Source organism: Numenius arquata, chromosome 2, assembly GCF_964106895.1.
Source record: "Numenius arquata chromosome 2, bNumArq3.hap1.1, whole genome shotgun sequence".
In the NCBI taxonomy this organism is placed as follows: domain Eukaryota; kingdom Metazoa; phylum Chordata; class Aves; order Charadriiformes; family Scolopacidae; genus Numenius; species Numenius arquata.
This window is the reverse complement of record NC_133577.1, coordinates 15403738-15415365: the sequence shown is the minus strand read 5'-3', so window position 1 is coordinate 15415365 and position 11628 is coordinate 15403738. Positions and strand designations below refer to the sequence as shown.

The 11628-nt window shown below is 43.3% G+C and overlaps 1 protein-coding gene and 1 non-coding gene across 2 annotated transcripts; both read left to right on the top strand.

Annotated features, from left to right (window-relative positions):
- Positions 1 to 2434: 2434 nt before the first annotated feature.
- On the top strand, positions 2435 to 5621 carry STX11 (syntaxin 11). Its single transcript, XM_074144225.1, has 2 exons — positions 2435 to 2477; positions 4750 to 5621. Exon 2 carries the CDS (start codon positions 4755 to 4757, stop codon positions 5619 to 5621), a length of 867 nt encoding a protein of 288 aa, XP_074000326.1. The 5' UTR covers positions 2435 to 2477; positions 4750 to 4754.
- Positions 5622 to 11331: 5710 nt separating this feature from the next.
- Positions 11332 to 11414, top strand: TRNAL-UAA (transfer RNA leucine (anticodon UAA)). The gene has a single exon. It is a non-coding gene; the product is annotated as a tRNA-Leu (tRNA).
- Positions 11415 to 11628: the final 214 nt, after the last annotated feature.

The following is an 11628-nucleotide window of genomic DNA, read 5'->3' as shown; positions in this document are numbered from 1 at the left end:
GGACCTTTTTTCTGCAGAGCTGCTTTCTAGCCAGGGAGCCCAACTTCTACTGCTGCACGGGGCCCTATATTAAGGGAGAGATTGCTGCTTATTTTAAAGCTTTAGTGCTGAGGCTATCCTTAACAACTAGTAGTGTACTAGGTATTAATATATTGCTGTCTTAATTACAAACAATGCTATCAACGTGTATGTAGATGCAAACTTTCCAGAGTAACAACAGCATCTGATAAATGATGTCAAGTTTCCTAAATACTGATCCATTAAACTGAAATTTTTCAAATGGCTGTTCCCCCCTGCTCTCCTGTGCTTGTTTGCTTATTTGTTTCAGCTCTTTAGTGTCAGTTCTGTCCATGACACTATCAAAGGAATGCTTGGAAGTTGTTGTCCTCTCTTGGGAAAATCTGGTTCCCCTTTGTTTGAAATGGGAATTTGAAATGGGGAAAGACCTCTGTGGTGGCGTTGCATTTGAGCCTGCTGGTTTCCTTATGAAAAATTCCTAAAACTTTGCCAAATTGCGAGTCTCTCAAAGCAGCAGTTTGCAAATGCCCTAAATTAATTCACTGTGTTCCTTGAGCAAAAGGTGCTCATGAAAGCTGAAATCTAAACATTTTCTTGAACCTCAGAGGTCTCTGGCCAAATATTGCAAATGCTAACCTAGAGAGTAATTGAGCATGCTCTGGCATAAAGCTGAAAGTCCTCTGCAATTTGTGGTATTTGTGGCCTAATATGATGCTGAAATACAGGCAGAAAGTCCTTCCTTCCTGTCCTCCATCCTGTCCAGGCTCTGTATGTAGATAAGGAAGAGCATCTTGAAAATGTGAAGGTGAAGTGGGAAGCAGGCAAGATGATGCACTTTAGAAATAGAGAGAAAAAGGCAGGACTGAGGGAGAACAAAAGTTGATGTCTAAAAGCCCCTGATTTTGCAGGACTGTGAAGTAAGGCTTGAAGAGATGGCACCCATTTGTTAGGACAAAAGTGTGACCACTTTAGCTGTGGAGCCATTACCCTGATGGGAGCAGGTCCTCAGTGCAGAGTTAAAAGATCCTAATGTTGACCACCTTGAATGTAAGTTTTGGTATGTAGTTTGAAATAATGTAGGACTTCTAGAGCTAAGCACTCTGACACTGGGAAGGCCCATGCTGAAGGTTGTCAGGACAGCTGTTATTTGATCCCTCTGTTCACATTTAGAATCGGATTCTACTGGACCTACTGGATCACGGAGATCGTGGGTGATGCTGTACGTATCATTGGAGATGAGCTTCTCGCAAGTGCCCTTGATCCATGTGTTCATTCACTGATGTCCAGCTTACTACTTCGTGGTGTTACGCAGCAAAGTGCCTGAGGTGTGCAGCAGTGACCACAGTCAGAAGGAGCTGACTTCTGAACGTACCAGGTACAAAGAACTGTGCTTCAGGTGTCTCAAGTGGGCATCGTAACTCATCAAAAGTGATAGTGTTGTCCTTAATCTCTCTGGGCTGAACTCTGTGCCTGTGGATAGGGCTGTTAGCTCTGCCTTCCCCCAAAAGACTGTTATGAGTTTATGGAGCTTTCCAGAGATTTCACAGAAGAAATCTCTGGGGAAATGAACAGTAGTAACTGTCTGTGAACTGAATGATGAATATTGAATTCTATGTTGTACAACTTTTATTCAGCACATACAGACTGTAGGCAGAGACTTGGAGGAAGTGATACAAGATAGGCCAGTGTTTAATTGCATGATGTTCCTGTGTGTAGGCAACATCATGGTGCAATTTGAGGCCACACTTGACAGCTCTTTACTCTTCTTTTAATACTGCACTTTTTCACCTAAAAATAGCAATATTTTTACAGAGATGCTGCAGAATTACTATACACATGAAGTTATTACAGCATTAGTATTTTCATGTTGTGAATTACCATGTATTTGCTTCTCCATTTCTTCCTATTTTTATTTTATCTAACACCTTAAAATAGTTGTGGGTGAGAAAGACAAATTGCAAGTTACACTTGCAAATTGGAAGTTACACTTCCCAGGGGGAAGGAAGGGTGGACTTATTCCAACAAAATTATGAGTTTATTATGCAGGAGCTTTTACTCAGTGTGGTTTTCTGTTTGTGTTTTCTTTGTGAAGCACAAAAAATAAAATGTAATTACTGTTCAGCCAGTTGTCAGTCTGCTCTCTGTGGAAGGCTGATGAAATTTAGTTTTCCTCAAGTTCAAGGAATGGTAAGCACAAAGGCAACAAAGGCACACACATGATTTAGTTTACGCGGATAGCACCTTGCTGTTGTGGATTGTCATTTCAAAGTCATAGAAAACGTTGTTAGCTGTGTCCAAATGCTGTTTCCTAAACACAGAAAGAATAAAATACAACACACGGCAATTCAAGGATCAGACTAGAAGTGGGAGGATCATCAACTCTAGGGAAGCCAGTAAGAGTCAGGAATGCAGTCAGATGAGCAATGTGACTGGTTTTTAGAGCCACATCGACATTTCAGGTGAAAAGCATCTTAGAAACGGTTAGTGATTAGGATATACATCTAAATAATCCTGAGATTGCTTGATGCCTTTGTTTGTTCCCTTTCCACCATGCTGTCTAGAAAATGGTCCACTATTTCCAGACAGAACGAGACAGAACGAGAGGGAATGGCTTCAAGCTCCAGCAGGGTAGGTTTAGACTAAACATTAGGAAAGAATTTTTCACAGAAAGAGTGGTCGGGCATTGGAATAGGCTGCCCAGGGAGGTGGTTGAGTCACCATCCCTGGATGTGTTTAAGAGACGTTTAGATGTGGTGTTGGGGGATATGGTATAGGGGAGAACTTTGTAGAGTAGGGTAGATGGTTGGACTCGATGATCCCAAGGGTCTCTTCCAACCTAGACGATTATATGATTCTATGACAGGAAGGGTAGATGTTCTTACTTTCTCTGTGTGTCAAGGCAAACTTGACCATACAGTTTTAAAGCCAAGAAAACCTGACTTTTAAACTGCACCACACTTTATTTTTTCCCTTTTAGATGGGGATTTTTCATCTTGATGTTGTGGTATGAGGTGAAAGTCTTGATTTTATTATTGCTGAGGGAGGAGGTCGAAAACCTTTCATTTCCTAAAGCTTTCTCTATATGATTGAGTTGAATCTATGTGGCTTATGTTTTAAATTCAAAGAATTGTCTTACACGTGTGGATTCCTGAATGAAAGCTCTTCTCTCAGGATGTTAATGGACTTTCTTGGTTTACACTGCTTGTAAAAGAATTGGTTTAGGTTGAAATTCACCTTTTTTGCTTCAATTCAAATGTGATCCTAATCAGGTGACTTCTCAAGGCCAGTATATACCCGCAATGAACTATATGAGCCCAAGGGGCTGTGTCTGTGGTGGAATCTTTCCCACCTCCTCCCTAACATCTTTTACACATCTAACAATTCCATGAAACAGATTATAAACTTGCAGTTTTAATTTACATTAGATCTAGGCCTATTATAATAGGTATGTACACATGTGACTTTTCTTAATCTGGGAATAACTGATGATCCTATACAGGGAAGTGTCATTCACCATGGATAGCGTGTTTGTAAATGCTGTGAAGATACTTTAATTCCTGCAGAAATAAAAATGAATTCTCCAGACACAGAGATCTGGAGATGTCCTGCTTGGTGCTGCTTCTTAACTTGGTTTCTTTCTTATTAATTTAAATGAGGTCATGTGATGTACAGCTTTTGTGATGGGAAATTTTCAGCTTCCTGCTTGCTGTCACACTTGATGCAGGGTTCTTGCTGAAGCTTTCCGATTTCATCTTCTGCAAAGACTTTAGGTCTAGAGTTTTAAGTAAACAACATACTTAAAGGAGATATATGTTTTGTTATCACGTAACTGGTCTGTACAGATCACTCGTTCTGTGGCTTTTTAATGAAATTCGTAGTTAAGTACGTCTGAGGCAAACACATACAAAACAGATCCTGATCTATACAACGGTGTTACTTTATTCCTTCAGTAGGATGTTTCCATCATACAAAAAAGAAGGGTTGGGTGGACTGTTTAACTTACAAAGTGCTGCTATTGGTGTGTTGTTTTCTTTGATGCCTGGTAACTATGATCAATGACAGCATGTGGACACTCTAAACTTGCCCTTACTTGCCCTTCCCTTTTTTTTTTTTTTTTTCTAACTTGATACTTTCCCCACTCTTTCTCAAAATTTTTCTTTCTCAACTGTATTGGTAAATGCCATTTCTGTTTCTGAGAAGCTTCCTACTCTTCTCCCACAGAAAACAAGCTTAGAATGACAGAGGACTTGTGACATTCGGGGCCATTGATGTAATGAAGGGTCAAGATCTAGAGGAGATTTCTCGAGTGAGCAGTGGTGGGGAGCGTTCAGTTATTAACATGTCTACACATACCGATAGCTGAAGGTTTCCTATCATTTGCTCAAGAGTTTGTTTTTTCTCAAAGTGAAAGACTGGCATTTTTGTGGGGTTGGGGATTGTCTTATTATTCTTCTGGATTAATCTTCAGGTTTTGTTGTCTTCTCTCTTGCACTTTTTTAGTTTCTAAGCTTTGTAGTTTCTAGAAGAGTGTGCTGGCACCAGAGTTTTGGATCTGAGATCCATCACTGTATAAAATACTGTGAACAAATTTAAAATCTGGTATTTTGGGTTATCTTTGATGTAGTTATCTATGATGTAGTTATAACTATGATGTAGTTATTAGTTATGAACTCTCAACCCTTGTAAACCAATATTTTATTTACTTTAAACTTCTTTCCTCCTGTTTTACAGGCAGGATGAAGGACCGGCTAAATGAGCTGCGTGAATTTGCCAGGTTACACAACCAACAGTTTTCTGATAGTGAGGATGATGAAAATTCACCCCACGATGTTCTCCTTTATGAGACTGATTATGCCTTGGAAATTCTTCACAAAGACATACAGAACATCCGGACAGAAAATGACCATCTAAAAGAGGATGTCAAGCGGCTCAGAAAGCAAAACACCCGCTTCCTTACTTCCATGCGCCGTATTAGTAGCATCAAACGAGATACTAATTGTATTGCCAGAGACATCAAGGCGCGCGGAGAAAGCATCCATAGGAAACTCCAGATAATGAGAGATTTCAGTGAAGATGCAATAACAAAATATGGGGCTATGTCTATCATTGCCAGGGTAGCAAAGAACCACTACGTTGACCTCATGCACGCCTTTCAGGAAGCTATGTTTGACTACAATGCAACAGAGATGAACCAACGGGAGAACTGCAAGATTCGAATTCAGCGGCAGCTGGAGATCATGGGCAAAGAGGTTTCTGGCAACCAGATTGAGGAGATGATTGAGCAAGGCAAGTGGGACGTCTTCTCTGAGAATCTCTTGTCGGATGTTAAGGGGGCGCGCTCAGCCTTGAATGAGATAGAGACACGTCATAAGGAGCTGGTGAAGTTAGAAGGTCGCATTAAGGAAGTCCATGAGCTCTTTCTGCAGGTGGGCCTGTTAGTGGAAGAGCAGGCGGACACCTTCAACGTCATTGAGATAAACATGCAAAATGTTGAGGACTATGTAGGAGATGCTAAAGAGCAAGTGAAAAAAGCTTTGGAATACAGAAGAAAACACCCCCTCAGAACAATCCTCTGCTGTTGCATATCCTGTTGCAGAAGGTGACTATCCCACTGAAGCTGTCACAGACCAACTCAAACATCTTCAAAATGAGGCATTCTTTCCAGTGACACTTTGGTAATGACAACCCCTAGAAAAAGGGGAGGCTATTTTACAGTCAGTTTTGTTCATTGCCTTTTCCCAAAATGTGCTGAAGGCTGTTCTATTTGAGAGCTGCTAGAAATGTTGATAAAACTATATTTAATCTATTTTTAATTGAAATGTACTCTTTTGCTGTAACTGGAGGTGAAGAAGATCTCTGCAATACTTGTTTCAGAGAAGCAAGAAAGAGGAATGAAAAATGGGCTGATAACCCAGCCTAGGGAAGATGAGAAATTTCAAGAAGTAACTTTATTCTTCTTTGTCACAGTGAGTCTGCAGGCGGTGTGGCGTGACTGCCTGGAGTGACACAATGCACCACAGAATCAGGAGGTTTCAATATTAACTACTTTGGAGCCTGCTTGATGCAAATACTTGAACAGATTTTTGCTCTGTTCATTTGACAAAATACTGAGCCTGTTAGCAGGAGCAGGACACAGAACCAGTTTCTATTTCCACTTGATTTCCATCTGTCGCGAATCTTACCAGAAGTAACTGCACCTTAAATTATAATATGCACATTTTGCTCCACTTGTGTGCAAGTGACTGCTTTTCTCCATTTCGAGTACCCACAACTTTGTCAAGGTGGCTAGGAACACTGCGACACTGAGGCATCTCGCTGACTTTTAACTTCAGCCATTCTCTGTACTCAGTTTCAAAACTGCCATGCTTTTATGCTTCTAATACATTCTCCTGCCAATTAACACGTCAGCCAGAAAAGACGCATGCAGTGGCCTTCTGCAGGAGCACCCATAAGAAGACAACATTTGGGGGGTAAAGAAAGCATACACACAAGCAGTTTTAGTGGAAGGATTATCCTGTCAATAGATTTTTATTTTTTTATAAGCATTGATTTAATATGGATTTTTTATATACATTTTAAATAACATGAAGGATTGAATTTATTAACATTCCATTTTACTGGTGTACAAAAACTAAGGCCTTTCTCCCATTGTGAGGAAATCTCCACCTGGGAAAGAAAATAGACATATTTCTTCAGTACACCTGAAGAAGAAAGGAAAGATTTTAATGTCATTTCAGTGCTCTTTTCAAGCTTAAAAGTAATCTCTCCTTTTGTGTAAGGGGAGTCTGCTCACAGTAGGTTTGGAATATGAGGAGAGAATAGAAAATTTGCAGCCCTGGAAACCACTGAGCATTGTCAGTGAAGCATGTATTCATCAGGCCTGGGGAGTGATTACAGCTCCTGCTTCTGGAAGTTTTGCAACTATAATATTTCTAGGTGGCTTCCTGATACACTGTGATCTATTGCTATCCCTTGAATTAATGCAGGACATTTTTTCAGAAGCTAGTGACTCTTTTTTTAAAAACTCTGATCCTATTTGTACCTCTTTTAATAAATATATTTAAACATTTCAAATATTTTGCATTTGGGAGTTTTCCTTGGGAGATGCCATAGCCATCTTCCTGCACTAATTACAACAAAACGTTTCCCTTCTGATCTTTTGCACACAAATTTTATATGTGAAACAACACCCATACATTTCTTACTATTTATATTGATATAACAAACCAGCACAATAAATTCAGCTTCCAAGCTTCCGTGTCCTAGTGGGAAATGTTTCTTTGCTAGGCAGGATTTTTTACACAAATAGAATGGATAACTCTTCTCAGAAACTGAGAGTCTCTTTCGCTGAAGCACCCATCTGTGATAACATGGAAGCGTGAGGAACACCGATCTTCTAAACTAGAAGATACTTTGATATTCAATGATGTCCTGATGATATCAGTATTACGTTTGCCTGAGGGCCTCTCCAACAACCCAACGTTCAAACTTGAAGTGGGAGAAAGGAAGGTGTTGAGCTGGCACCGTGACCAGTAGCTTCAGTGCTACTCAAGAAGACAAAGTCTTTTACTCTATAGGTGCTGCTGTTCAAGGCAATGGAACTGCGCATTTGTAGAGAAATACCGTAAACCTCCGAGGGTCAGCGTATGGGCATACATCAATGAGGAATAAAATATGTATTTCATTTCGTCTGCATATTCTTAGCACTCACCAATGCTTTTGATAAAAATGTGTACATGTTTGGGTTTTTTTGTTGGTTTCTTTTTTGCACATATTTATGTCTACAAACGGAATAAAAGATTTAATAAGAAAAACTGAAAGTGCAGAGTGTTGTACATTGAATCAGCAGCTCTGAATAGTTTCTTGCATATTCAAAGTTTAGTTTGAAAGCTGCTGGACTAAACTCTGAGTTGGTGAAAGGAGATTAAACAATGCCTAAAAATAGTCCTAATATTTGTTGCATATTGAGATAGACTTACCATAATTTTTCCTATAAAAACATGAAAAATGAGTTTCTTACATTCTAGGATGATTCTCTACTGCAAGAAAAAATCAAATTTATTCTGGCAGTTCTGAGGGATCTTGATGATTTCATGAGCAGATATGCAAAGCTTATATTCAAATCTTTAGTCTGATTTCAGGCCCAGGGAAAGAGCAAAAGCATGAAGTAAAGATAATTGTAGACTTTTTCTCCTGACTCAAGGCTGTTGCTGCAAGGAAGAAACTGGGAATTATTGAAACACCAGCTTGAGACCCTTTAAAACTATTTTTAAGTCACATTGTGAGTTAGAGGCACTTAAAAATTACTTCCAGTAACTGAAGAAATAATTCTCTTCCTTGCAAACGTGTTCATTGCTTAATACTATGGGGGCTTTTCTATCCTCCAGTTGTGTAAGAACTCAAAATTTTGCCAGCCCATGAACTTGCCTGGTCACAGTTAAACAGACATTTGAAAAAAAAACCTGACCTCACTATAGCTGCAAAGACTCGGGCCACACAGGATGAGTGGAAGATGATGATAAAAGTAGTTTGGTAATATGTTAGCATGCTAATAACAAAATGGACATCTTCATGCTTGCTAAGGAAAGCAGCCTTTTCATTCTGAAAGTCAGCATGACTCCTATGGAGGTGTGCATAGCATAGTCTATGGGTTGGTTGTTGTTTGTTTTTTTTCTTTTCCCTCACGTGGCAAAGCCTATAGCTGGGTTTGAGGGGGAAGTAGTTAAAATATGAGAGGGACTGCTCTAGCTTTTAGGGCTGAAGGTTACTTTGAATTTGTTTCCTACTGAAAGTAGCAGAAGCTTCATGACTGCTCCCCTCCCCGAATCTCAGCCTTTTCTGAGAAGGAGAAAGGAGAACTGGCAACCAGGCGCACCTTGCTCCTTCTAAAAATGTAACAGAGCATTGCATAAATATAAAAGAGGAAAAAAAATCCCAGATTACAAAATAGGGTGTTTGGTATATATCAGTGAACTTGCTTCATATGGGTATGAGTCTCCATTTTGTCTTATGGGATTTTTTTTTTTTTTTTTTTTTGGAAACATGGGTTTAATTTTAGAGAAACAGCAGTGGAATGATTGCGACCTCAAAGTGAGGGGCCCAGGCTATGGACACAATTGAGCAGGCATCTCTCTGGCACGTGTCTTGGGAGAAATGTCTCGAAGTAAAGGCATAGCTTGTAGTTAAAGGCCCAGATATGTTTTTATTTTTCAGGAGGCTGAACTGAGTAGGTAAGCTGAACTGCTGCTTTTCTAATCTAACCTACATTAAGGATGTTTTGAATGCACAGCCGAAGTTGTATTTTATAATTTCTTGAAAACAAAACAGGTTCTTTAGATTTTTGAACCATGGGAGATACTTGGAATTGATTTGAGAAAGGAAAGAACTACACGATTGTGTTTCTGTATCTAGGAAAGTATCACAGATACATAAAGGCAGGAAACAGTATCATTTAATATAGACTGTATTTTTGATGCAACATGATTTTTACACCGAGCCACGTGTTTGTTTCTCTAATATGTGAGAAGGCAGTAGCAGATGTATCTTTTTCCATGTTTCTAGCATATTATATAGCGTCTTCGTAATAGTTGAGCCAAAGCCAGTAAGAGCCAGTGGAAGGCAGCCTCCACCACCACACCTTACCGTACAGCGCATACATTGTTAGGGTACAAAGTCTTAACACGATAAAGTAACATTTTACAATGTTCTCATAAATAACGTTAGACGTGAACAGAGAATAAGATAACCTAACTGATGATACTTCTCTACTCAATACTTTGCTGAAAGGCACGGTCCTGCTGAACGGGGAACAGTGCTAGTACGGCATGATGCCCACTTCAAGCAAATGATACAGCATGGTAAGTTCCCAGTCGAAGAGTTGTCCTTTCGCTCATGGGCCCCAGCATGTGAATAAAATTAAGGAAAAAGAAGGTGTGAGTTTCACATCTGTTCTTCATGTATGTAAAATGTTAACAATTCACTTTTATTGTATGTGAGAAGTGTTTTCCTTCAAAACCGTACCTAGTGTACTGGGGGTCTCTGAGGACTAAAGAGCTGAAGAGGTTAGGCACCACCTGCACCTCCACATCCGAGGCCCAGACCCGTTACAGAGGCCACCTACAACCTGGGTGTCTAACAACCAAGCAGGGGACGTGCTTCTGCCTCTGCGTACGGGGAAGCAGAGGGTCTCTGCGTGCCTCCGCGTTTGCTGGAGGCTGACTCCCTCCAGTGTCCCTGGCCTGTGACGTACCCACCACTCGTCTCTCACCCCTCAGGGGCAGGCTCAACAGTGGCAAGGTTTTTGGTGGGATGGAGGATGTCCATTTTCTCCTCTGGAAAACAGGCAGCAAAGGTGGCAGAAGTGGCAGCTGGTGGGGGTGAAGGCTGCCCCTCCAGACAGGTAGAAGATGGGGGAGGTCCCGGTGTGGGCACTAACTGGGGATATTGCAATAGGCGCTTCCATAGACTGGGCAGGCAGTGGCGACTGGCAAGAAATCTTTCCTCTGCAATATTTTTCTCCCAATCAAAGCATAATAAGACTTCGTTTGGTTTCTTTTCCCTTCTGTTAGCAAGTGAAGATATATTCCAGGTACCACCGAGGCAGGAACAAGCAAAATGTCAGTACAGAACACCGGGTTTTACGCAACAGCACCTGCCAGTTGGTATTTCACCAGGCAGCACCGCCTGGGGGTGTGTGGGGGTGCCTGTGTGGAAGTGGAGTTCTCTTCCTCGTTGGTGTCCCGAGCCTTACCGACGTCACCTCCACAGCTCTCACATTGCCCCGACGAACCACGCCGCCACCGCCGCCCTCCCCAGAGTCTCCCGTCCCTAACCTGAGCTGAGGAGCAGGGAGCAGCCCGCAGCCCTCACCCGCCGCCGCGGCCTGGCCCAGCGCCCCCGCCCCCCGCCCCGCTCTCCCCTCAGGGGCGGGCCCGCGCCGGGCCCGCGCACCTCCTCCCCCCCCTTTCCCCCTCCCGCTCCGGTCCCGGCGCCCGCCAGCGGCGGGCCGGCGGGAGAGGGCCGCCTCCCGGCTGGGGGAGGGTGAGGAGCGCGAGGCACTGGCCGGGGCAAGGCGCCCCGCCAGACCAGGCCAGGCCCGGCCCTGCCCGCCCGTCTCCCGCTGCCGCCGAGAGGGGCCGCCCGCGCGCGCCGCTCTGCGCCCTCCCGCGCTGGAAATAAAGGCGGGAGGGAGCGGCGCGAAGAGGAGGAGGTGGGGGGGGGCGTTTGCGGGGGGCGCCCCGCGGTGGCCCGAGGGTTGCGGGGGGGAGCGCGGCCTCATATGTAGGAGCGGCTGAGAGCCATTTCTGTATCTGCACCAGGATGGCCGAGTGGTTAAGGCGTTGGACTTAAGATCCAATGGACGTATGTCCGCGTGGGTTCGAACCCCACTCCTGGTAAGTGCTGATTAGTTTTTTTTTTTCGGAGCCCCCGTTCCACGCCGGGGAGGGCGCCGTGCCCGGCAGAGGCGCGGCCGCAAGGAGCCGGCGGGAGGCAGCGAAGGGCGGGGAGCGGAACCCCCCCGGCGGGGCGGCCGCCCGGTTCTCCGGCGCTTGGCGGCCTGAGCCGGCTCCCGCTGTGGCGGGCTGGACCGCCGCGCCCCGCCCCGCTCCG